At 40.7% G+C, this 27,930-nt stretch overlaps 3 protein-coding genes across 3 annotated transcripts in view; 1 reads left to right on the forward strand and 2 right to left on the reverse strand.

Moving 5' to 3' along the window:
* rps25 (ribosomal protein S25) overlaps positions 1 to 27,930 on the reverse strand; it is a 389,269-nt gene that overhangs the window by 63,710 nt on the left and 297,629 nt on the right. The window lies entirely within an intron of this gene.
* LOC132873703 (beta-galactosidase-1-like protein 2) lies at positions 446 to 18,340 on the reverse strand. The gene is made up of 20 exons (XM_060909478.1): positions 18,187 to 18,340; positions 15,776 to 15,961; positions 15,599 to 15,667; positions 11,785 to 11,880; positions 10,791 to 10,899; positions 10,616 to 10,708; positions 7,353 to 7,434; positions 7,192 to 7,256; positions 5,770 to 5,854; positions 5,426 to 5,563; positions 5,096 to 5,176; positions 4,219 to 4,325; positions 3,449 to 3,595; positions 3,273 to 3,344; positions 2,519 to 2,597; positions 2,274 to 2,361; positions 2,084 to 2,195; positions 1,625 to 1,741; positions 734 to 854; positions 446 to 625 (listed from the first exon to the last, which is right to left on the reverse strand). The coding sequence occupies exons 1-19, from the start codon at positions 18,282 to 18,284 to the stop codon at positions 768 to 770; spliced, it is 1,911 nt and encodes a 636-aa protein (XP_060765461.1). The 5' UTR covers positions 18,285 to 18,340; the 3' UTR covers positions 446 to 625; positions 734 to 767.
* On the forward strand, positions 18,596 to 27,880 carry ei24 (EI24 autophagy associated transmembrane protein). Its single transcript, XM_060908335.1, has 11 exons — positions 18,596 to 18,748; positions 21,295 to 21,422; positions 22,796 to 22,941; positions 23,038 to 23,098; positions 24,019 to 24,085; positions 24,174 to 24,298; positions 24,425 to 24,544; positions 25,156 to 25,267; positions 25,366 to 25,477; positions 25,974 to 26,048; positions 26,592 to 27,880. The coding sequence occupies exons 2-11, from the start codon at positions 21,381 to 21,383 to the stop codon at positions 26,752 to 26,754; spliced, it is 1,023 nt and encodes a 340-aa protein (XP_060764318.1). The 5' UTR covers positions 18,596 to 18,748; positions 21,295 to 21,380; the 3' UTR covers positions 26,755 to 27,880.

Here is a 27,930-nt window from a genome sequence, read left to right on the forward strand (position 1 = left end):
AAGAGCTCCACGTGTGTTGGAGACCCTGAACTTTTTGACATGGAGATGTTTCATGATTTGGTTTCTTGATGATGTGAATAAAGCACTGAGATTCTCCTCGACTCTAACGGTACACTGAACTCTGCGATTTCTGGTCATCATGGCTTATGGCTTGTTCTTTTCTCTGATATCTTTATTTTGTTTTATTGGCTCGAGCTCATTTTAGTGAAGGCACAGAGGAGAAAACGGGCAATACAAAACTCAACACTATCACACTGGGCGAATTGTCAGAACTTTTATCAAAACACAAATATCAAAAGGTTAATGAACAGTTTATAAATATGTATATTTATTAAATAAATAAATAAATGCAAATTACATTTTCATAATCCAATATTGCAAAACAAAAAATCAGCAATGGTGAAAAATTAAATGTACACAAATGTGGTAAATGTGGGTCAGAATATGTTAATGATTGTGAAATGTGTGCTTCTCTAGTTTTGCACGAAAGCGATGATTAAGGTCGCCAAGCTCTTTTTTTTCCCTCAACACAATTTGGGGTGTTTGAAGCTGGATGTTATAGCGATGATGATGATGATGATGATGATGATGATGATGATGGTGTCTCTCGGCCTTGAGCAGATATCTTTTGGGTGAGACAGACTTTTATAATTGTTCCCAAAAATAACCACATAGCTTCAGGGAAATAAATTAAGCACAGGAGCATTTGTATGCGTTTAATATTTGGCCGTACCCTTTGGCGTGACCTGTATGAGTCCATCGTGTGGTCACTGGATGTCGATGGTCATTCCCAGATCTGGACCGGTTTCGAATTGGAGTTTAAAATCAGATTCCTCTTCCTCAAACACAGTGACCTGAAATAAACCAGAGAAACTTGTGACACAAACATGACTTCTGTCCAGTTCGGGTCCAAAAATGGGCCTTTTTTTTTTTTTTTACTTTAAGTTCTTTCAATGCAGAGAGTGTGTTCAGGTTAACAAAGTGAAATAACAGTTTGGTTTGTAAATCTGAAATGAAAACTTGCAAAACCAAAACATACGAACCCATTTACTTCCACGCTATTTGGGCGTAAACAGCAGTGTGTTGGGCGTCCGAATACTCAGTCAGCATTTAATAGGAATTGAACAGTACCTGGATGATCTACTACATCTGTAGTATGCAAATGTACCACACTACACCATGCCACACCACATGATGCTACACTATCCCATAATTCAGCTGGAGCCTCCGAAGAACCGAAGAAGAGTTCCTCCAGGAATAACAGGAAGAAGATGGCTGTCTAAAGCGAAGCCCATTGTTACAGTGGCGTACAAACCTATCAGGAATTGTTTAAACATTTCTCCTGTAAACGAATGATGTTAGTTTGATTATTTTGCAGAACAAGTGGGTGTATGTCATCTCTGAACATCAGGGTCAGAGGACAGGTGAGGTGGTAGTAGAGTACGTCGGAATTATGTGCTTAATACTTGCTCACGCACTCATAGAACGTAGTCCAGTTATAGTCGTGTAGTTGGGACTTAACCATCATTAGTACAGACCGAGAGTTCAGATACAGTCAAAGGCACATAGTAAACATCACCAAAAACACACGGCTCTTGTCACCGTACAAACTGTGAAAACTGACATAGTTGAGTCCGCTGTTGAGGAAAGGCCCTGGGATGTAGAGCGCCTCCTGGGGGCCGACGTGCCAATATCGTCCAACGTTCTGGCTGTTGATGAAGACCACGCCTTTACTCCAGCACTGGAATCACACAAACAATTTCTGCCTTATTTACAGAATCAACACAATCAGCTGGAATGCAGATGAGTATAGTGTCTGAAAGTATTTATTAAACTTGATCAAGTGCAAAAGTTTACACACCCATTGTAAAAATCTTGTTTCCGATTTATCCACCAAACAGAATTTCATGTTCGTTTAAAGGTGATTTCATCTGGACGAAATATTCAAGTAACTCCATCAGCTGATCACTGAATTACTTTTGTTAATTTATTTATACATGCCTCCAAAACAGACCTAAAAAGCGTCGTACTTTTTGAAGCAACGTTTTTTTAAACTGAAGACGCATCAGCACATGTCACTCACAGGCAGCTTAACGAAGGTGTCACTCGGATATCCATCGACGAACAGTCTTCCCTGGAGAAACGCCGGGAAGCTTGGCTTGTGAGGGAAAGACCTCCACGGAGCTCTGTACAAACTAAACACAACAGCTTTACTGTTTACACAATCTCATTCTATATACACTGGTTCATATTCACTATAACATTCCAAGAACCTGTTAATAAAGCTGCTTGTCATATCCAGGCTGTAAACTGTGAAGTTTCGAAGAGGCACGTTGTTCAGTAAAATGTCTCCAACAATCCCTGGAATAAAAAAAAGACCCTCTAGTGAAGTTATACAGCGTCATACTGTAATAACTGTAGAGCCTAATTGCTATTGGAGGAGGGAGTTCTATTTTTTGGAACAGGTGTCATGGAGAAAACATCCTGAACGATCCTGGGACTTTATTTGGTCGAGTACCTTTCCGTTCATTGTCCATGGTCTGGCCAAAGTGCACTCTTCCGCAGTTTTCCACCAGCAAACTCAATGTTCGAGGCTCCTACACACACACACACACACACACACACACACACACAATAAAGTGGCCAAATTAAAACACAAACTTCATCACTGAACTCTGAGGTCCTGCTGTGAGTCTTTTAATTGACACAACACTTTCTACGACAGTGTCATTTTCACACTTTTATCGTTTTTAGTAATAATTCTGAAAAATCCTGATTATAAAGATCAGTGCAGAAGGGACGAGGAAACACTGAGACTCTAAAGGGCGTTCATGGATACTGACAACATCACCTCGAGGGAAAACGGCCGTTCTCCAATCACAGTACAGTTTTGATGAGACAGTGACTGCATTTCAGTGTGACATGACTGCGATGCACTGATGAAAGTGAGACACAATCATGCAACAAGGAATTCCATTCATCTCTGACAGAAAGCTCGAGTTACAAAAGCAAAAAAAATCCTGCTGATTGTTTTACACTGAACATACAGAGCGACATGAGAGCGATGCTTTTCAGTGGGGCATGTTCTCCTCATGTCACAAGTGAATACAGATGCAAATAAATACAAACGCAGAGGCTATGAGTCCTTCTCCGCCCTTTGGATAAAAATGATAAAAATGCAAAACCAGTATTAAAGAGATAATTGGACAGAGTGTCATCGTCTTTACTGCTGTCAGTTACCTTCATAAATAAGGAAAGTGTTCATGCTGTACCTTCCCATCAGAAACTGCTAACTCGACATTCTTGTAGTTGAAAATGCCAATGAAGCCTCTCTTCACGAACACCTGGAACATCATACATCCACCGATAATGGAACAGAATGGAAGATTAGGATCAGATGATCGCACAGGTTCTTCTTTTACTCTGACTGAATCTGCTCAGGGTTTACCAGTGCTCTGTCCCGGATGTTGTTTCCTGATTTTAAGAGGCCTCCGGTGGTGATGGTGGTCTTGTACAGTGTGTATCCGTACGCTTGTCCGTTCCTGTTGTTTACGGGGAGATTCTCCATATTAACCGGACTCCTGCATTTAAAAGGCTGAAAAATAAAGAAAACAATTATCTCATCTCATCTCATTATCTCTAGCCGCTTTATCCTTCTACAGGGTCGCAGGCGAGCTGGATCCTATCCCAGCTGACTACGGGTGAAAGGCGGGGTTCACCCTGGACAAGTCGCCAGGTCATCACAGGGCTGACACATAGACACAGACAACCATTCACACTCACATTCACACCTACGCTCAATTTAGAGTCACCAGTTAACCTAACCTGCATGTCTTTGGACTGTGGGGGAAACCGGAGCACCCGGAGGAAACCCACGCGGACACGGGGAGAACATGCAAACTCCACACAGAAAGGCCCTCGCCGGCCACGGGGCTCGAACCCAGGACCTTCTTGCTGTGAGGCGACAGCGCTAACCACTACACCACCGTGCCGCCAGAAAACAATTATTAGTATAAATATAGAGGTGATTATAGAAAATTGTGCATGCTGATTGGTCGAGAAATTTGGATTATTTATTTCTCGATAATCATGGATCACGGATTTCGAATCCGTGTCCCAAACTACAATCATACCATGGACTGTAATTGCATGGAAAGTTTCAGAAATAAGACACTCTGTTCTTCCATTCGGAGGTAAAATAGAGCATTAACTTCCCACCTTGTGTGTGAAAGGCAGAGCGTCCCACAGAGAGAGGTGTCGGTAGATGATGGCTGCTTCATAGCTTTCCTTCCAGCGCAGAGCCGGCATCTCCGGCAGAGGAGCTCCTGAAACACAGCTCACGCAAATCAGTTCTTACTGAAACACACACACACGCCTCACTGTCCTTGCGAGGACCTTCCACTGGCGTCATTATTAATGCAGTAAATTAATGCTGTGCCTTCACCAAAACTTAACCATCACCTTAACCTCAGTGATGAAAAGGAAACTTTTTGGCTCTTATTTTTCTTTTTTAATTTTTGCTGAACAACAACAACAACAACAATTTTCTTATGAGGACCAGCCCAATGTCCCCACAAGGTCAAATTGTCAGATTTTACTATCCTTGTGGGGACATTTGGTCCTCAGTAGTACACACACACACACACACACACACACACACACACACAGAGCACTGACATTGTAAAGTAGATGAAAAGGAAGAGTTGACCAAAATTTAAATGTATATAATGTCCTTCTTGCAAAATGCAGACGATTAGCCAAAGCAAGTTTGTCTCTTTAGTTGTGTCCTGGAGCTGCGAAGCTCATGTAGCTAACAATCAGTGTAAAGCGACACCTTGCAGTTTAGCACAGTGGTCTCGGGTTGCCTAGACGTGGTATAATTTACTGAGCATCATTCAGTTTTTGTCTTGATGAACTGGAGGTTATGAGCTTTCATGACTTGTTCGACTGCAGCACAAAGCTGAAGAGGCGAACCTCAGACACTGGAGATGTTTTGGCTCGTGTGTTTGTCTGCTTTGTAGTAAGAGGAATACTGCATACATTTTATTTTTAGCCAAACTGTTGCTTTGAAAGGAATAAAGCTTGTGTCACACACGGCTGTATCGACCGATCAGTTCTCTCAGCAGATGGTACTTGGGTGTGTATTCACCGGCCTCGGACAAAGGCGCATCATAATCTAAAAGAATAAATACACAAAGATACAGGTTTCATTGGACATAATAAAACGTTTGCAGGACAATTCCTCAAACTGAAGATAAAATACATTTTCCGCCATGCTGTCCATTTAATTTAGCTCGATGCTGCTCTCTGGTGGTGACCTTGAGTAGTGTATGTACAGGAGTCTTACAATTCATCTGAATTCAGATCAATTTAGATGCAATAAATTTGCCTTTTTCTGAAAATGCAATATAAACACATGACAAACCATAGCTCGCGATGAGAGCCTTGTAAGATGGCTTTGCTACGGCGCCACTCATGAAGCCGAAGTTTGTTCCTCCGTGGAACATGTGCAGGTTGATGGACATGCCGCGCCGCAGAACCTCTCTCACCACCGCAACCATGTCTAACACAGGAGAGACACTCAGCTCAGCCTGACTCACAGGTTCTTTTATGTTATACACAGAATATTACAGATGGGAGCAGGACAATTGTAAAGGTAAGGACCATTATATATATAAACCCAAACCATAATACAACAAAACACCCACAGTAATTATGTCATATAATATAATTAGTTGATTGTATTCATGATAGCACAAAAGATTTTACCTTCTACAGGAAAGATATGATGCAGATCTCCCCAGCCATCGAAGTGTCCGGTCAAGTACTCCATAATAAAAACCGGGCTGTTCGGCTGTTCATCAGTCAGACAACATGTGCAGATTAAAACACTTGGGGTTGTGCAGTGAGAGGAAACTCATCAACAACAAGGTTGATAATTTTAATTACATATCTTAATTATTTTTAGTCCCACAGCACATCCCAAGTTCACTCATCTGACACAAAATTAATTTGCGACCAATAAGAATTAAAGAAAAATACTTTTTATCTGTGTGGTCCAAACTACATAAAGGAACTGTTTCAAATAAAACAAAGCCGTTATAATTTAAGAGGGAGTAACCTCAGACTAGCACAACCAACATCGAACAGTAAATGGACTCACAGATCATTTCCCGATCTGGTGACTCGTGTGTGGAACCTACAGTCCCTACAGAACCAAGACATCTGGATTCTTTAATCAAGTTTAAAAGCACCATAAAGAAAACAAATCTTACTTGTGGCACTTTGTGCAAATGTATTTGTGCTCAATAGGGTTAAATTGCATTTAGTCATATTCTCGATTTAATGATATTTTAAATGTTTAATTTAAATAATATTATGTCTTATAAAAGACTTTCTTGATATCATGATATATATATATTTGATATTCACCTGTTATAGTCATTCAATGTTTGTTTTTTTATATTTTTAATTCAGATATTTTATTAGTTTGAATGAATTTGTTACGAGTCTTTGACTCTTTGTGCATGCTGAAGATAAATAAAGCTCTGAATGAATCTGTTTTAGTTCCATTTAATGTTATGGAACGTCATGAGCCGATTTAGTTCCTGTTATTGTTGACAATACAGCAGCTCCAAGCCATCATTTATGAATAAATGTCGATCTAAGACAAAAAACACACCTTGCCTTGAAACAACAAAGCACGCCGTCGTCTGTCCTGAAGACTTTCACATGGCGGAAAACTTACAGCGTTACCTCTGACTGTTACAAAGAGCTGACACTGGAGACTCCTTCCATGAACGCAAGATATCTAACGTCTCCTTCGAGATAACATCATGTCACTGATCATACAACTTAAAGAACAACACATTTTAAAAATCAGTTTATTTTTCGAGCTGTTATATAAAATTATTCAACACTTTCTGACCAATTAAAATGGAGAATTCAACAGCGCTGTGATGCGAATCACAATCCTGTTCTCGCACATCTTTCAGGAGGAGAACATCTGCTCAGGCAAACTGTCCACAAATTCCAAAGGCAAAATCTCATGGACACTTTTTGTTGAAGGCAATAAAATAATTTAATCAATGTACGATGAAAGAAAAGGTAATAAATTATTACGAAAGGACAATGAAAGATTTGCATTCAATATCCGATCAAGCAGACGATGTGATTAAACAGTCTGATTACCTGCACAGATTCCAGATACTTGACGTCTTCGTAATTTAGTTTCCGCAGATTCAGAGTCCTGAGGACTGAGACAACAGCAAAATCTCTTCACTTTAACTCAAACGCTGTGGAAAATATGGGTTGTGGGATATCAGATGATATTTCAGAAGTCAGTGCTGTACCTCCGCTCAGTCCTCCAGTCTTTAAGCCCTCATGGGTGTCTGATGTGAACAGAAGCTCACTGATGCCCCTCGACTCGATGGCCTGAAGAGAAAACAGCAAATAAATCCACTGCCAGCAATTATTCCTTTCTATTGAACTACTGTCAAAAAAAAAAAAAGATTTCTCAATAAAGACATTGAGAAAAGTGTGCACTTATAGGGCCTTATTTTTGGGCGCACTTTACTAATTAACGTCACCTGTTCCATGTTCTGCCCTGAATTAATTTATTTCCTGTATTTAAGCCCTGTTGTTTTCATTCTTCTTTGCGAAGTCTTGCCAACCGTATCATGTCAACATTTAAACATTATTTATTGTTTTTCAAACAATAAATAATGTGTTATCATTTTTAAAGACTGATTTCACAGACTTGATGTGACCCACGTGCATTTTGACCGATGTTATGGACTGATTTCCAGATTTGCACGAAAAAAAAAAACACACAACACAGAGTCCTAACTGTCCTGTTGGTGCTCAGTTTCTCCCTTCAGTTCGCCTGTGCTGATGTGGACAGTTGAAATCAACTTTGATCCAAAAACTGAGTTTATAGTACGAACCCTCAGGACTCATCTTAGTGCAGACACACTGATTAAATAATAATAATCAGAAGAAGAAGTGCACAGCAGCCTGTGGGCTTGTTTTTGAAACTCGTTCACACTGTATCTGGAGCTCATGTGCAACCATGGACATGGGAGTCACACCCACAACCTGCTGCTCCAGAGCATCTCCTTTTCCTCATGTCAAATTCTCACCTGCTCGCTACGTCTCGCTGTCTCATCACAGCTCGTGTTCCGTCACAGCGATGCTCCTTTGTCCTGTGGACTCTGACTTTTCTGACATCTCCAAACCTCATCTCATTCATCTCATCTCATTATCTGTAGCCGCTTTATCCTTCTACAGGGTCGCAGGCAAGCTGGAGCCTATCCCAGCTGACTACGGGCGAAAGGCGGGGTTCACCCTGGACAAGTCGCCAGGTCATCACAGGGCTGACACATAGACACAGACAACCATTCACACTCACATTCACACCTACGCTCAATTTAGAGTCACCAGTTAACCTAACCTGCATGTCTTTGGACTGTGGGGGAAACCGGAGCACCCGGAGGAAACCCACGCGGACACGGGGAGAACATGCAAACTCCGCACAGAAAGGCCCTCCCCGGCCACGGGGCTCGAACCCGGACCTTCTTGCTGTGAGGCGACAGTGCTAACCACTACACCACCGTGCCGCCCCATCTCCAAACCTCATAAACCAAACAATGTCCCTCTCTCCCAACTTTTAATAATGAATTATTGAATTATAAAATATCAATTTTATCTTGGTTGTGATTTCTGACTTGATATATGATGAAAAAATTGTGATAATGGAGACCTTTTTAAAACAAACCAGCAGCTAATTTGTTAGTGAAAACCCACGAGGAGCAGACACGTCGAGTCCTTCAGCAACGCAGACTGTTTACCTGCAGCGCTGACAGAGATTTTAGTCAAAACTTCCTCTATTATAATAACGTTATATTTGTTCACATTCACTTTTTCTGTTTGGAATTGTATTACTTTGATGTTTCCAATGATTACCGCAGATAGCAGGCGAGAAAATAAAAGGAAAAAGAAGCTGTCTTTTTTTTTTAATCAAATGTGACTGGACAGAATCTAATCCCGCTCTGAAGCAGGTTAAATACATGGATACTGAAATATTGATGAAGTGTTTTGTTCTAGTTGGTGCTGTTCTTTCGTTACTCCTGTGACACATTGGTGGTTGTGTGAGAGGACAGTGTTATTGCTAGCGCAGTTGTAATGATGTAACAGGGAAAAAAAGGAGCACAAGCTTCTTTTCTCAGCATTTTTCAGGATAATAACGACAGCAAATGCAAGAGTCAAAGTCCCAGAATGCAGTGAACCTCTACGGTGCGAGGTTACAGCAGAGCTTCAGCTTGGCTAGTTACCGATCTAACGAGAGATTTGATAGATTTTTAGCATGAAAGTAGAATCTTTGGGAGCTGATCCCTTTTGAGCAGAGCGTACAGATGAAGAACTGAGCGACCTGGACAGACTAAATGACTACAGCGCTGCTGCATCACTCTCTTTCGGGAGAAATGAAGCTAGGGTTAAATCCCACTGCACCACTATCAGCAGATAGAACAATAAAAGTTTAAGCAACAAAAAAACCCTCAGATTTTCATTACAAATCAAGTTTGAATTACATTAAAAATCAGACGTTAAAGGGGTACCAAATATAATATATACAGTTGCTGATGTGACAAAGTAACGTATTCTTAAGTATTCTATCAAATTTATGTACTAGAAAACAACGAAATATCTTGGTAATTGTAAATATAATGCTTTATATGCTAAACCGCACAAGAGTCGCCATTTTTAAAAGACCGTGACGTCAGCGCTACCCACTGCACTAGCGGAACTCTCCGAAATAGAGGAGAGAAGCGTGTAATCATGGCGTCGGGCGCATCAAGTGAAAGCGACAGCTCTGTCGAATCATACGAAGAGATCCCGCAAGACACACTGCAAGCAGGCTGTGGCTTAGAAGGGTACCAGTTTGAACCTAGGAGAGGTACTCTCGACTCCGGTGATGACGAAATAAGAGAAGAAAGCTCGGATGACGGCGAGGATGAGACTGATGCTGACCATGGGCATGGCGAGCGTGGGGCAGAGCGTCTGCGTGCAGGTGACACGGCGTGGTGCTCGTGCGGAAAATGTAACGTGGAGTTGCTCACGAGTCCAGCAGAATTTATTTGCTGCAGTGAGATAGGCGCCACCCGTGGACTTGCGAAATCGTCGCAAGAGGCAGAAACAGGTATTTCACACGTGCTATTCCCAACCTCAATGAGCCAACACAACTGGGCACATACATACGTCATGAGTGTTACGCAGAGAAAATGAACGTGCATTCTGATTGGATAAAATTAATATCATGGCGGGCTGTTCAAACTGCGGAAATAGTTTGCTCGAGCTACTTTCAAAACACTATAACTTTCCAACCTTAGAACAAAAAACTTTTGTAAGTCTTGAATAAGGTTCGTTAATGTGTGTTTTATTGTTATATTTACTCTATATATTGCCCTCTGTTCCCCTTTAATTATAAAGGTTAATATGCGAGTAGTTCGGCGTGGATTTTTCCTAAAAAGGCCCAAACCGTGTCTCTCTGGCACTGAGATTTGAACCCACACCCTTCCCTAAGCACTGATCTACTTACTGCTGCACTTTCCCATACCTCCTTCAGAAACGCCATATAGTCCTCGTCCACTGCATACGACCCGTATTCATGTTCCACTTGCATGCCGATGATCGGGCCGCCTTTCCTGAACTGCAAATCAAATCAGGATGGTTTTTACTGCTTTCCTCATGAAGCATTTTTAAACAGGACAAGGAAGATGAAGCCAACAAACCTGTAAGGGCACCATTTTGGGAATGAGTTGGTCCAAAAACGCATCGACGGCCTGCGTGAAGCCAGCGTATGTCGTCCTCAGCTTCATGTTCCTGTCTCTTAACAGCCAGCTGTGAGTGGAGGAAAGTCACACATCGCACCAGATCAAGCACAACGTCACCAAACAACAGCTTTGAAGATAATCATCAAAGCCCTTACAAGTTTTATCGAACAATTCTGTAATTTTAGGATATTGAGGTGTAAAAGTTTGACCCTCTTCCTAACAGAAGAACATTTGATAATATTTGTTGATTTATTGATATTCATGATACATTACAATTAACTTCGCATTTATTACATCTGCCAACTTTGTTGGAGGAGGTTATGTTTTCTTCTCTGTTTGTTTGTTTGTTTGTTCCCAACATAAGTCAAAAAGTAGTGAACAGATTCTGATGAAATTTGGAGGAAAGGTGAGCCATGAGTCAAGGAACAACTGATTAGATTTGAATGCAAATCCGGATATGTATGTGGATCCATGATTTTTTGTTTGTTCCCAAGGTAACTCAAAAAGTAGTGAACGGATTTGGATGAAATTTGGTGGAAAGCTTTAATATTATCTTCAGTTCCAATGATTAGATTTTGATGTTGATGAGATGTGGCTTGACGGAGATATGCACTCGACTCAGTGCCATTCTAGTTTAGCATGTATTTATGTGCTGCATTGCCAGACTGTCTAAAACAATAAGAACAACAACAACAACAAAACAACTTTCTATAAAAATGTAACCCAGATTGTTGCTTTTACGTCTCAATATTTGAAAAACAGGAGTGCTTTAAGTGCTGTATCATATACCATATTTTAGCACTCAGTCCTTCATATTTATTTCTCTCGCTTTACTCCAAACTTGCGATCTGATTGGTCAGGAGATTTAAAAAACATTTATGATCATGGTGACACTGAGCATTATTTCTTGCGACAGTATTGACACTGAGATGGAATAACTCAGGAGCCTCACCTTGGCAATCCTCCGAGGTCCAGCTCCGAGGAGATGTATGGACCCGGATGAAGGATCACCCAGAGACCCACATCAGCCGCCTGGAGGAGAAACGTCCTGAGGAGTCATGGGAGAGCTTACACTGTGAAATACTATTCATTAGTGTTCATGGTGGTTCAATAAATATACTATACGTCAATACAGAATGTTCTGGAAATCCTGAGCAGGCATTCAGCAATAACGTCATTGTCAACAGGTGCGAAGTTTGTTCAGGCTTGAGCACGCTGCCTGTCGTTATGGTGAAGCTGCAGTGGTTTAATTAGAGCGTGCTGATGTCATCACTGTGGAGTTAATGACTTAAAGCAGCAGGTTCATCTCCCACCAGACTGAAGCTGTCAGGGGAACGGCCACACACATCACCCGCATGTCGTGTGGGTGAAGAGATGCTTAGCACGACAGTAAGTATCACACTTTTGGATTGATTCTGGAGCAGAACACGTGTATGCGAAGCTCACTTGAGTCCATAAGATTTCCTCGCACGAAACAAACTTCTCCTGAGACAGAAGCTTGCTCAGGTGTGTACAACCCCGATTCCAAAAAAGTTGGGACAAAGTACAAATTGTAAATAAAAACGGAATGCAATGATGTGGAAGTTTCAAAATTCCATATTTTATTCAGAATAGAACATAGATGACATATCAAATGTTTAAACTGAGAAAATGTATCATTTAAAGAGAAAAATTAGGTGATTTTAAATTTCATGACAACAACACATCTCAAAAAAGTTGGGACAAGGCCATGTTTCCCACTGTGAGACATCCCCTTTTCTCTTTACAACAGTCTGTAAACGTCTGGGGACTGAGGAGACAAGTTGCTCAAGTTTAGGGATAGGAATGTTAACCCATTCTTGTCTAATGTAGAATTCTAGTTGCTCAACTGTCTTAGGTCTTTTTTGTCGTATCTTCCGTTTTATGATGCGCCAAATGTTTTCTATGGGTGAAAGATCTGGACTGCAGGCTGGCCAGTTCAGTACCCGGACCCTTCTTCTACGCAGCCATGATGCTGTAATTGATGCAGTATGTGGTTTGGCATTGTCATGTTGGAAAATGCAAGGTCTTCCCTGAAAGAGACGTCGTCTGGATGGGAGCATATGTTGCTCTAGAACCTGGATATACCTTTCAGCATTGATGGTGTCTTTCCAGATGTGTAAGCTGCCCATGCCACACGCACTAATGCAACCCCATACCATCAGAGATGCAGGCTTCTGAACTGAGCACTGATAACAACTTGGGTTGTCCTTCTCCTCTTTAGTCCGAATGACACGGCGTCCCTGATTTCCATAAAGAACTTCAAATTTTGATTCGTCTGACCACAGAACAGTTTTCCACTTTGCCACAGTCCATTTTAAATGAGCCTTGGCCCAGAGAAGACGTCTGCGCTTCTGGATCGTGTTTAGATACGGCTTCTTCTTTGAACTATAGAGTTTTAGCTGGCAGCGGCGGATGGCACGGTGAATTGTGTTCACAGATAATGTTCTCTGGAAATATTCCTGAGCCCATTTTGTGATTTCCAATACAGAAGCATGCCTGTATGTGATGCAGTGCCGTCTAAGGGCCCGAAGATCACGGGCACCCAGTATGGTTTTCCGGCCTTGACCCTTACGCACAGAGATTCTTCCAGATTCTCTGAATCTTTTGATGATATTATGCACTGTAGATGATGATATGTTCAAACTCTTTGCAATTTTACACTGTCGAACTCCTTTCTGATATTGCTCCACTATTTGTCGGCGCAGAATTAGGGGGATTGGTGATCCTCTTCCCATCTTTACTTCTGAGAGCCGCTGCCACTCCAAGATGTTCTTTTTATACCCAGTCATGTTAATGACCTATTGCCAATTGACCTAATGAGTTGCAATTTGGTCCTCCAGCTGTTCCTTTTTTGTACCTTTAACTTTTCCAGCCTCTTATTGCCCCTGTCCCAACTTTTTTGAGATGTGTTGCTGTCATGAAATTTCAAATGAGCCAATATTTGGCATGAAATTTCAAAATGTCTCACTTTTGACATTTGATATGTTGTCTATGTTCTATTGTGAATACAATATCAGTTTTTGAGATTTGTAAATTATTGCATTCCATTTTTATTTACAATTTGTACTTTGTCCCAACTTTTTTGGAATCGGGGTTGTACAATGTGAAAAATTCATGGTATGATAATCAGGCAACCTCATATTATGTTACAGCTGAGTGCAAAGTTTGCATCCCCTGAGGACAAAATGTGTGTGTGAGGTTTCACATGGACATGTTTCATTATCACACTGCAAGATTTTAATGGTGGGGGAAAAAGCACAAGAATGAATTAATTCCTTCATCACTGTATGTGTCTCTCTTCCAGACTCGTACGCCTGATAGAAGTCATGATAGAACACTCCTGGTGTTCGAGTCAAATAATCAACAATGGTGTAGTGTAATGACGCAGAGTTACGTTTAGCACTACAAAATTTACTATTTTACTATAACAGCATGATCTGAAGTGGGGTTTTTTCCTCTTGCACCATTTTTTTTTTTTTTTTGGCCAACCACTGCATTTTAATATTTATTAAAGCACAACATTGTAGCAGCAGGGGCGTGGTCGAGTGTCGGCTGTGAACCGCGAGGAGGCAGGTTGAACCAGCAGGTAACATGTGATGAGGTGCACCTGTGTCAAATTACTGGCTGTCTATTAACCTGCGGCTCTGTGTGTCTTTCAGAGAGCCAGGAGAGAGAGAGAGAGAGAGAGAGCTGTGACACCCCGTCACGTGTGTGTCTGGTGTGCTTGTGCCGTGAAAAGTCACTGAAAAGTGTGCCAGTAAACATGAACCCACCTGTTCTGAAGCCTGCTTCCTGTTCCTCTGTTTCCCAAAGTTTGAAAGTTCTTACAAACATGTTGTACTTTTTATCCACCTAATGTTGTAAAACGTCTCACTCACATTATCGCAGCTACAGTAAAAACAGTGGTTTTCTCTTTTTTTCTCTCTTTCTTGAAGTTAAAAAAGACAAATAAAACTCAGCTTCTCGTGCTACGACATAAAGTGTAAACTCCTCTGTCTTGGAGATGTCAGAAAACTTAAAGTTACAGCTTTAAGCACTGACACTGGGGACTCTTTCTATACATGTGAAATAAACATCTCAGAGAAAACGTCTTTGCTTTTCTTTGTTGGATAACAAACATGTTTTTAATCCATCTTTTATTATGCTTAGATGATGTGTAGTGTCTGCCATACAAGTCTCTGTGAACAAGCTGTTGCTATAGAAACGATAATGTGGTGATTGCCTTATTGTTTAAATGGTCGTCTTGGTGCAGGAGAAACACACGTTTTATTATCATTATTTATTTATTTTTTTTTAGTATTGCAGAATTCTAGTTTCTTGTAGATATCTCTCCCATGAAGAAACCATGGGGGTGCAAACTTTTGCACTCCAATACATCTATATCTGTGTGTGGTGTCTCTTGTGATGTTTGTTTTGTTGCATTCTTTGGTTAACAAATCAGTGTATGACTAGTGCTTTGCCAACTGCTTTATTTCTTCCTGCGATTATATTTTCTTTTAAACTGCAGAACTATATGAATATAATCTATTTATTTTCTATATTTCATCATTTAAATATATTCCATCAGATGTGATGAGCCACGCCTGTGTGATGTCGTCATCTTTACCTGTCCATGCTTTCTAATGTTGACCATAAAATCGTCATCACTGTGTTATGAGCTCACACCTGTCGCTGCAGGACATTTTCCTACATGCAGATGTTGTTTAAAGTGAAACATATACACACGAGGACAGAAATGTTCTTACTCCAAATCCAGACCTGCTGTGAACTGGAAATTCCCTCGTTCAGGCTCGTGTAGGTTCCACGGCACGTATCTGAAACACAGCCACGGATCAGATCACTGACGCCGTCCTCATGCAAGAGGGTTTTTTAAAAAAAATAAAAATACTGTTGGTGTGGATGGTGAGATGTTCCACACCTACGTGGTTAGAGTGTTGAGGCCACAAGCCTTCATCTTCATCATGCGATCCTTCCAGTAAGCCCGAGGGATGCGGAAGTAATGAAGGGAACCCCCGAGGATGCGGAACGGCTCGCCTCCCAACGTGAACTGGGAAGAGTTCACCTTTAACCCCTGCTCCCTGCTGATCTTCACCTTCTCTGTTTGTCCACTAAAGCAAAAAGATAAGATCAGAGTTAGTACACGAGTTTATCCACTGTGCTCTGACTCTGTCTCAACTGGGACGTGTTGAGACCCTGTGCTCCATTTGAGGAACCATTTATTTCATGTGTTTGTGAACGAGAACCGGTCTGTGAGAACACAACACCTTAACAATCGTTTTTCATTCACCAGTAGTTCCAGTAGTTCTAAACGGTTCTTCATCCTGTCACTTTGGTGTTCTATAAACATTCTATATCGAACCCAACAATAGAAAGTTTTCTTTTCAGAAACAATTACAAACAGAACTCTATCAAATGTAGAACCATTAATCATCCAAAGAACCTCTGAGGAACCTTTTTTTGTTTATTTTTGTTTATCTTGCATTACACTCTTAGAAAATGGGTTCTTTGGGATCTTAATATGGGGCTAAGTGGTCTTAACCTTAGTCGGGTTCTAGTTTGGCACCCTTTCTGATGAAGAAAAAACTCTGTTGCCAGGTTTTACATAGATCCTTTAAAGGTTCCACCAAAGAAAAAAGTGTTTTATATGACTTCTATGCTTCTTTTTTGATTGACTGATTCCTTAAAAAACACTGTGGGCTGAACTGTCGCCATTGTAGCCTCAGATTCCTCTTCTTGACTGAAAGCAAAACCTGATGAGATGCTTTTCTGCTCACGACAGTTACAATGAGTAATTATTTGAGGCACCGTAGCCTTCCTGTCAGCTCGAGCCAGTCTCTTCTTCTCTGACATTTCTCATCAACAAGTTGTTTCCATTCACAGAACTGACACTCACTGGATATTTTTAGTGTTTCACACCAATCTGAACAACAGGTTCTGAAATATTCAAACCATCCTGTCTGGCACCAACAATGATGTCATGGTCAAAGTCACTGAGATCACATTCTGATCACATTTTCCACCATTGAGGACAACCGAGCCACTACAGTTGATTCAGTGAATTCAGTGGTGGTGAAGGTGGTGGAATCAATGCAAGCGTGTTGTGGTCACTCAGTCAGTCGCTTCATGTCATCGCTACAAGTCGCCTAATTTCATTGACTTTCCATGGTCTCTGGTCACTGCGTGTCTCTTCCTGTGTGTACACCAGAGTTACAGTTCAGAAGGCTGTAGGTTCTTAATGAGGTCCTTAAAGTGCATATCCTGGACGAATTTCGTTTTTTTTTTATATGAAAGAATGTCCCTTTACACACTCATCCAGAAGGGTAATTTTGCACAAGGCCATCTGTCTACAGCAGAAAAAAATAAAATAACAAAACGCATTTGGAAAAATCCCAAGGGAGTGACGTCACGTGCGGAAGCACCAGCAGGCTGTGCGAGCTTTGCACAGTTTCAGTGCACAGCCTGTGTAGACCAAGGGCTCCCATTTCTCTCTCATTGTCCGGTCTTTTGGGAAACAATGACTACTAATCCCATCAAGATTGGTGTTGCTACACCCTCCTATGATACACCTGTTAACCATTTTAATAATTACACGATAACGTTGAAGAAATTTGCAGAAAACCACCAGGTCATTTTCTCATAAACAAACCAGCGCTGACGTAGGATTCAGAGGGAGGCGTCCCGCACGCAACGTCATGAAAATCAATGTTTGCCAGGAAATCCAAATGCCAAGTTTTTTCAGAGGCGGACCAATTCGCCTCAAATGGCTTGATTTCAACTGAATTTTTTTGGTATTGCGCAAGGTAAAAAAAAATTGCACAAAATGCAAAATGTGACAGATATTTGACCAAAGTTTCATATAAAATAGGAGAATTACATTGATCTTGCTCCTGAATTTACCCGTGATATGCACTTTAATGAAGCAAAACCTTTAATTGCAGCTTGCATCACTTGTAAGTTTTTGGGGCTTTTTTTACATTTTAATTTTGTGTTATTTTATACTGTCTATGATATTACAGTTCCAGTAAATTTATTTTATGGTAATTTACTGTGAATTTTACAAAGTTGTTCCCAGTAAATTAGTGTTAAATTTACAGCCAATTCTTTTTGCAATAATAATAATAATAATAATAATAATAATGAAGCACCTAGTATAGAAACATATGGAATATTTATAACAACTTGTAATCACATTCCTGTGATATTATCATGTAATAACACATAAATAAATAAAAAATCATCAACATTGTTGTCACGGCTGTGATTAAACCCATGCACACAAACTGAAACTACTGGCTCCTGAGCTTGATCAGTGAGACAGATGTGGTGTTCTGACCTGAAGCGCCGGTAGATGATGATGATCCCGGTGACACTGAGGAGGAGCAGCACGACCCGCCGCCTGTGCGCGCTCCTGACCCTCACCACCACCACCATCGGGCTGGAACTCACAGAACACTTCACACTTTATCACTGACTCACTTTATTAATTTATATGTTTATTAATTTGTTTATTTTGCTACGAAATGCTCGCGAGAAAGATCATCTCCTTCATTCACGGCACGGTGAGCAGAGAGAGAGAGAGAGAGAGAGAGACAGGCCCCAGCGGCGGCAGAGCCCAGAGGGGATTTGACCCCACACCCGTTTCTTAGAGACGCCGCGCTCAGGGTTTTGTTTGGCCCCGCCCAGGTGGCGCACAGGGCGCGTGAACTGTGACTTGTGCGCGTGAACGTGAGCTCGGTCGAGAGCGCGCACGGCGCAAGGGCACGCGCACGCAGGAGTGAGTTTTTCCTGGGCTGCTGTGGAGCTAACTGTGGAGCTAACTGTGAGAGAGAATGAGAATGAGAATGTGGCCTTTTCAAGTGAGAATTATTGAACATTAATAATATCGTGTATATGAGGTAAGACGTGTTTTTAAATTTCTGGAGTCGTGTTTGTACTGTAGCTTGTTAAAGGTGTTTGTGCAAACGTGTTTACAGCTGAAGTAGCTTAGCATAGCTCTGTTTAAATCTCACAGCGGTGCGGTTTTATAACATCACGCTTGAAGTAATTATTTGACCTAATTTGAGTTTAAAACTGAAGCTGGAATCGTAGAAATGAATAGAATACTGTAATAAATAAATAAAGAAATAAATAAATAACCAGCGACTAGTGTGGTCCTTCACAACAGCTGGCTGTTTACAAACAAACAAAACGTTAGAGTTATCTGTTTGTGTCATAAGACTTTAATATGCTCCATTATTTAATGAAAAGTAACTATTTTTTTTTTACGCAGGAGTTGTGTTTAAGATGATTTGATGAGCTTTTTTTTTCCTGCTCCTGAACCTTGATCAGGTTTGGATCATGTACAGTGCAAAAGTTTGTGCCCCCTTTAGATTTCAAATGGAACAAAGGAAACTCGTGTCTCTGTTTTTGATCTGAAATAATTCGAGCAAGACGACGGTTTAATACCATCCAAGCCGAAACATCATGCGAAATCAAGTCAGTCTGAAAGGAATAATTTCTCTTTTCTTGATTTTTGTCTTAAGGGTATACAAACTTTTGCACACAGCACGGGGGTACTGATCTGTACTGTTTCTTGTCCCTGGTGCTGTTTGTGTCTTTAATATTGAGGTCACCAGGAAAGGGTGGATATGATGAACCTTTTAGGTCCATATTTGGACCATAATTAGTTGTGTGTTAATGAAACACAAGTAATAGTTCTCTCTCTCTCTCTCTCTCTCTCTCTCCCCCTCTCTCTCTCTCTCTCTCTCTCTCTCTCTCTCTCTCTCATTGTGGTTAAGGTTGAACAGTATCACAAATCATCATGCTTCTTAAAGGCATTTCTCAGAAAAGCACTTTATAATGATCTGTAGGTTTGGACACAGTACTGTCATGGTGCACTCTTTTTAAAGACAAAAAAAATTGGTAATTTTTTTTTCTTTTCAATATCATGTCTAAATAAATAGATTTTTTTTTTTCACTGTCCAAATCCTGCGCTCTGATTGGCTGCCGAGCGGGTCCGTATCCTATGATACGGACCCCGGTTCCGGACCTCTGGCAACTTGCTCGTTCACAACAACAGCAACAACAAACATAGTCCCATTTTTTGTCAACATTAATTTTTTTATTTTTATTTTTTTAATATAAGATTTATTTATAAGATTATCAAAAATCTTGTAAATTTTTGCCAGCATTTCTCAGGAGAACAGCAATAATTTTACAGCATGGATAGCGATAACGACAGTCTTAACAGCGAAAGTGAGTTTTACTCCCCTGAGGAAGAAGAAATAAAATAAAACATTTCAGGAGAAAGCTAAAAACCTGTAACTTGCTAATGCCGAGCAAAAACATGGCTGAATCCTGAATGACTCAATTTTGTATAGATAGGGGACGACATGGGCGGCAAAATGTAGTTTTTTCCTGCCATGGAAGTGCACTTGTATACCAAGGAGGAAGCCATTTGCATTACAGCTGTGAATGAGGATTCAAAATGGCAGCTCGGCTTGGCTAGGCTCGGTTTTCCCTTTTGGGAGCTCTAGTTTTCTGTTAGAATTTGGTAAAGAAAAAAATAAACATATTATTTACCAGCTTAAGGTTGGTCCGTATGGTGAAATACCGTGACCTCGGCCTTGAATACTGACCTCGGCCCAGAGGGCCTCGCTCAGTACTTTCAAGACCTCAGTCACAGTATTTCACGATACGGACCTCCCAGCTGGTAAATAACGTGTGTGTGTGTGTGTGTGTGTGTATATATGGGCAGCACGGTGGTGTAGTGGTTAGCGCTGTCGCCTCACAGCAAGAAGGTCCTGGGTTCGAGCCCCGGGGCCGGTGAGGACCTTTCTGTGCGGAGTTTGCATGTTCTCCCCGTGTCCGCGTGGGTTTCCTCCGGGTGCTCCGGTTTCCCCCACAGTCCAAAGACATGCAGGTTAGGTTAACTGGTGACTCTAAATTGAGCGTAGGTGTGAATGTGAGTGTGAATGGTTGTCTGTGTCTATGTGTCAGCCCTGTGATGAACTGGCGACTTGTCCAGGGTGAACCCCGCCTTTCGCCCGTAGTCAGCTGGGATAGGCTCCAGCTCGCCTGCGACCCTGTAGAACAGGATAAAGCGGCTACAGATAATGAGATGAGATGAGGAATTTCAGAAATATTGGGCAAAAATTTGGCATCATGTTGCATATGATGGACATGTTATTTATATTAAACTGAAAAAAATGGGTTGCTTGTTTTTAAGTTATTGGAGTTCATATATGAAACATTTTTTATGTGATGAATGAAACACAAAAATCTAAACCTCCTTGCTGTTCAAAATGGATCCCACTTTGTGATGGACACAAAATGATCTCAAACTTTCTTGATCCTGAAGGATATTTTTCTGCCATCTTGTTTAAGATAATGCAAATAAAAATGAGTCAAATTTTGGGGGAAAAAAGCAATATTTGTAAGCGAATTTTTTTTGTCTTTCCAGTTTACTGGGATTTCCTGCTCCGACCATGAGTTTATTTCTTGGCCAGTCCTCTTTCTGCAGTTGATGATTCTCCAGCTGGTTTGGAGATGACGGACAGCGTCAGGGCGTTCCTCCGCAACGTTGCGACGGTCAGCACCTCCGTCTCAGCACACATGAAAAAAATCATAGCCTTACGTTTACAACATGACGCTCACGTTAATGTCTGTTTTACTGAGATCTGGGTTCCCTGGTTAGAGGTCACACTCTACTCCTCTGTTTCATTCAGTTATTTTTACAAATTTAATTTTAGGAATTTTTAAAATGTTCCCGAGAGTTAAATTTAGATAGTTGATGTGTAAGTGAATCGTGTACGTGTTATTTTAGTCTTTTGACCTGCTGCTTTAGTGTAGTCCAGCAATGAAGATGGAGAAATTCATCCACCCACAAAACAAACTCATGTTGTGTCTCAAATGTTTGATATCCGTATGGTCCTTCAGTCCTAACACTCGCCGGTTTAACCATGAGATAGTGTTTTGATTTTAAAACCCTCTCATGTCACCTTCAAACCGACTGAAACATCTGTTTTGCATCCCAGCCTTCTGGATTTTCTCAGTTAGTAAGTACTTTTAAATGTCAAGTCAGAGATTTTAATTTGATTTGTTTTTGATCATGACAATAATCTCACCGATGGCAGGAAGCTTAAAGCGATTCAGAGCTTGAATCTGGAATAAAAACCTGTAGGGTGGTGAAATCTTTGGGTCGATTGATGTCCATTTGGGGTCAGTTGCCCTAAAAGTTTGAGGAAACCCTGTCACAGATACATAATTAGTATTTCTGAATCATCTGTGCCAAGGTACCGGTAAGTATGTGAGAGAATTGGGAGAATTGTGCAGGGCATTTTAAAGGAAAAAATCTAATTTGCATAATTTAGCCCTTCTCTCCCAAAATGGCGTCTCCAGGTGTGTGGATGATGCGATGGTTCTGCTTCGAGTGTAAATGTAATAATATCGGCTCGACCTGTCCTTTACTGAAAAAGGAGACAAATTGGAAATGTGTAAGAATTAAAACTAGAGATGAGCCAGGAGCCGACTGACACTGAAACCCATGTTGAGTCACAATAACCTGCTGATTTCTATTTTTCTTGAAGCAATTAAAAATATACATCACTAAAATTCAAAACCAAATCTTTTTGCACACAAAAATCAGTCACATTACAGATATAAATCAGTCCTAACAAAAATTAGTCAGATCTCTTTAGATGTAAAAATTAACACTTAAAAATAATCTTTTACATTTTTTACAAGCTTGGAAATTTTTTTTTCTTTGTCCTGAAGACGCTGACACTGGAGACTCCTTCCATCAAAATTAAACATCTCCATACAGAATCAACTAATTATTATTATTGTTGTTATTGCTATTTGATCTTGAGGAGTCCCTGTGAGATGTTGCTATAGAAACAATAATGCAGCACTGTGGTGGTAATCTAGTTTAATTTATCCCACACTCCTTGTTTCGTCTTTAGGGGATGAAGGATTCCATTGTGGGGATTGCAACGATCACGAAGCTCGACGCTCGCATCCAGCAGAAACGGGAAGAGCAGCGGCGGCGCCGTGCAAGCGGCCCACTGGCACTGAGACGGGCGCAGAGTCAGGACCGGAAACATGAGAAGTGGGTGTGATGCGCGTCAGCATGCGCCAGATACGCAGATATTTCACATTTATACCGTTTTTACTTCTGCTTAATATTTTTCTTGTTGTTTTTCAGCGAGCCCAAATTAGCAAGTCGCATTTTCCAGTGCTGTGCTTGGAACGGAGGAGTGTTTTGGGTACGGATTCTCTCGCTCAGAGACTGTGTCATGGTTCACTGTTTGGATTTAGGGCTGAAAAATATTTCTTTGGTTGTTTAGTACTTGGTATTCTGAGCTTTTTCTATCCCGATACTGAGTGAGTAATCGGCTCTCGAGCAGAGCAAGGATCCGTTCTAGAAAATGGAATTGGTGAGTTCATCTGATAATGTAAATTAAGATTTTTTACAAAAATTACAAACTTGAACCATTACATATCTAATGTAACTTGGCATTGGTGTTCTCTGTACCTGTTGTGCATTAAATTTTTAAAAAAATATTATTTATTTATTTTTAAATGGTGCTTAAGCTGCAGGGGAAATTTTTGATCATTTCTGGGCCACTCTGAATTCAATAATCAAGTCGTAGTCGTTCATGGGGGGGGGGGGGGAGATCCTAATATTACAAGAAAAGAAGCTGCAATATTTCAAGAACAATGTCATAATATTGACAGAAAAAAATCAAAATAATAACAGAATAAAGTTGTAAGATTTAAAAAAAATTATTTTGAGTGTGATAATATTGTGAGAGGAAAAATCCGAATATTTTGATCTTCATAATTATTTGTGTCTTTTTACACAACTTTACTGAAGGATTGCTGAATGAAGCCCATTGTGCAGGAGAAATATAAATAAATGTGTTAAATTGTTGGTCAGTTGACGGCATCCAGATTAAATGTAAACAGAATGAGGACATCGAGCTCATGATTGATCGCACTCAGGATTGCTCATTAATATTGCTAATGCAGGCCAGCCAGTAAAGTTTAAACTTGGTGATGGAGGCTATGAAAGTCCATGATTGTCTAATCCTAATAACTGGGGAAATAAAATCAGACCACTATAAACATGCAGCGTGTTAAAGTTTCTAACTTGACTCATGAATCCATTCTTTCCCCCCAACAGTTAAGTCTGTTTCTGTTCTACCGAGTGTTTATACCACTGCTCCAGACTCTCACTGCAAAAATTATTGGTATGTCCATCTGTCATTGTTATTGTGTTCAGCTTCAGAATCCATTCGCGAGCAAACCGAAGGGTTGATTGTGTGTGTTGATGTTTAGGTGATCCGTCGCTGCACGGAAACGTGTGGTCCTGGTTGGAGTTCATCCTGACGTCGGTGTTCAGTGCACTCTGGGTTCTCCCTCTGTTTGTGCTCAGCAAGATCGTCAATGCCATTTGGTTCCAGGTCAGACTGATGAACTAGAAGTTTACTTTTCCTTTTATAGTTATGGCTTTAAAGTGTGGAATAGTAGCGAAGGTGAGGGACCTCTTTGCGTCATCCTACAATTAATGTGTTCATTTCTCTGTTTAGGATATTGCTGATCTGGCTTTTGAAGTATCTGGACGCAAAGCTCAGCCTTTCCCAAGTGTGAGCAAGATTATAGCTGACATGCTCTTCAACCTCCTCCTCCAGGCCCTCTTCCTCATTCAGGTACAGGAAGTGCTTTATTCACTGCTCGCGGCGCAGTCGGGTGAACCGGGGAGCGTGAAATATTCAAAACGGAGTGTGGGTTATGCAAAGTGCATGTGGTTGTAACATCAGGACTGATGGATTTGGGACGCAACTCTGATATCTGAGATGCAGATTCGTCTGAAAATCGGATTCTGATCCTTTTGAACATCTAAAATGCATCTCGGTGCTGCGTAATAAGCGCAGTTAAAAACAGTGGCACAATCAAGTGGAAAGGAGTGCTATTAAAATATAAACAATGACAAAATAAATGCAGAAATACAAAGGAGCAAAATTCGTAATATGTCTATTTTTTTATTTTATTATGTATTTTAAAGACATGGAAGAAAAATGCTTATAAAATAAGGACAGAAATCAAAAAGTAAAGCTTTTTTTAAGGTATTTTTATTATTTTGTTTTTTAATTTTGAATTAAACTTTAGATAGTTAAAAACTTTTAGGATATGATTGTAAATTTCTCAAAGCCATGTGTTTAAAAAAAACAAACTGTAAAATGTGAGCATTATGTGCACAGATAAGTCACTACTTTTCTACTTTTTGCTATTTTTCTGTGTTTTTGCTCCTGTTTTCTAGGGAATGATTGTGAGTTTGTTCCCCATCGATGCGATCGGTCAGATGGTCAGCCTCCTGCACATGTCTCTGCTCTACTCACTCTACTGCTTTGAATATCGCTGGTTTAACCACGGTGAGCTTCTCGTCTGCTCTCAGTGTGTGTGTGTGTGTGTGTGTGTGTGTGTGTGTGTGTGTGTGTGTATAGTGATGTGTATGTTCTGTGATTCAAAGGGATCGAGATGCACCAGAGGCTGTCGAACATCGAGAGGAACTGGCCGTATTACTTTGGCTTCGGTTTGCCCATGGCCCTGCTGACTGCACTGCCATCTTCATATATCATCAGGTACATTCTTTGGTCAAGATGTGAACTATAAATGCTGTGAATACAGAGCTCTCCACAATTATTGGCACCCTTTGTAAAGATTAGAAAAAAGGGTTAGAAGAAAATAATCCCCCACACACACTTTTTTTTTTTTTTCTTTTTCTAATCTTGACAAGCAGTGCCAATAATTATGGAGGGCACTGTGAGCTGCAAAATGACTGTTGCTGGCTTAATCATTAAACCACTGAGAGATCCAGAGTCACGTCACATCGACCACGAAATGAACTTGCACAGCTTTAGAGAAACAACACTGAGTCACAACTCGTGAGCTGTTAGTCAGATTTCAGCTGCTGAAATACTGCAGGAGTGAATGCGTTTCAGCAGCTCTCCCTTTTCAAATCTGTCCATCTATAATGCACTTTCAGGTTTAATGTTAATCCGTGCAGTGCTTCTGAACCTGAAACAGGTTTACAGAATTATTATTTAATGTGTAATTCATTTGCTTTATTTCTTTCAGTGGCTGTCTCTTCTCCATCCTCTTCCCGCTCTTCATCATCAGCGCCAACGAGGCCAAGACCCCTGTGAAGCTTTAGTGAGTCTTTTAATGCATGACAGTTACATACATGATTCAGCTAAGACATGTACAACACACACGTTTGAAATCATGACATGATTATGTACTTCTCACTGCATAATTAATGAATTGATGCTAAACCCGGTCTCTGATTCAGTGCAAAGTAAATTTGTGGTGGTGTTATATATAATGTGTGTATATATATATGTGTGTATATATATGAATATATGAGAGAGAGGCCACACCTCCTTCACTCTGACATGCCATAGGCCATGCCTCTTTCACTCTAACTGACGTGCAGAGGCCACACCTCTTTCACTGTAATGGACATGCACATAGGCCACGCCTCTTTCATGCCAACTGACATGCATGGAGGCCACACCCCCTACACACTGGCTAATGGACACAGAAACCAATTTATTTTCACTCTGACTCTCAGACCACACCTCCTTCGTGCTGACTTGTTTGCATGAAGGCTATGCCTCTTTTGATCAATCTGACACACAGGCCACGCCTCCTTTACTGTTTGTGACAGTGATAACCCGTTTCCTCCGTCTGCAGCCATTTCCAGCTGCGTCTCTTCTCCCTGGTGGTCCTGATCAGTAACAAGCTCTTCCACAAGACGGTTCATCTGCAGACGTCTCTGACCTCCTCGAGCTCCACAGAGAAACTCGTGTCTCCTCACACGTCCCCGATCCGCCACAAAGCTCCGCCCTCTCAGTGACCTCAGGCACTCTGTAGATAGGAGTTTGATTTGTGTTCTTTGTGTTTTAAATGCTTTGTATTGTTCTTGCGGAAGATTGATCAGACTTTTGTTGTAACTGTGAATGATGAGCTCGTGGGATCGGACAGAGCTGTGCCTCCACAGTGGCGTACTGTTGGATTGTTTTTTTTTTTTGTACCTGTTGTGTGCCATTTGGGTGATTTTTATAGAAACGACAGCACAAAAACATTTTATTTTAACCGAGTCGCCTCGGTCACCGTCCTCCCTGCTCTTTTTACTGAAAAAAAAAGTCCCTTTAATCCACAAAATTGTCACCTTCGTGCTTGCAATCTTGTTTACTGTTATCTCTCAACCTGTCACTCATACTTTAATAATAACGCTTTAAGAAGCTGATCTTGTGTTATATTATGATGAACTAAACAAGCTGCTCTTTTCTATCTGATTGGACCTGTTTAGTATAAATGAAGAGGTGGATGTGGAACTGCAATCCAATTGGTCAGTGATCAGTTTGAAAATGACGCTTTACGCTGCTGCTGTTGACACATCTGGAACTGACATTAATGCCATGTACAAGTCGAACCTCCACTACAGTCACCATCCCACTTGTGATATTCATATAGACTTCGCTTAGGAATCTCAACAGGTTACTAATGTTTTACTGAAGCACATGGCGAGGCCCCGTCTCACCGTCAGCGAATCCACTCGGGGGGAGATGTGTGGTGGACGACGACTTCTTTTATTTTTACTTTGTTTTTTGAAACAGTGTCATTTAATGTAAGAAGTGAGTAGTGTTACAGATGCAAATGGGTATTTGTGAGGTTTTTTTTTTGTAAAAAGTATTAAACCTAATTTCAATAAATTTGGTCTGGATGTGGAAGCTTAAAGGTTTAATAGATTTTTTTTTTTTATATATATATAAATCATGTTATTCCCACCCCCCCAGCAGGAGTGCACAAACTTTTTTGCAACCGGGAATCCCTTGCAATGTTAAATAAAACTGTTGATCAGCTGATCAGAGCACAGATGTTATCCTACTAGTGAAATGGTGACTGTATCAGTGTTCTCATTCAACCCGTTTGTCAGTTGATCTGTTATTTCAGCTGATCATTAAACACGGATTAAACCAGCTCAGAGTGCTAAAGTTTGTACAGTCTTACTAGTAAACTTCACTTTTAT

Source organism: Neoarius graeffei, chromosome 25, assembly GCF_027579695.1.
Source record: "Neoarius graeffei isolate fNeoGra1 chromosome 25, fNeoGra1.pri, whole genome shotgun sequence".
Taxonomy (NCBI): domain Eukaryota; kingdom Metazoa; phylum Chordata; class Actinopteri; order Siluriformes; family Ariidae; genus Neoarius; species Neoarius graeffei.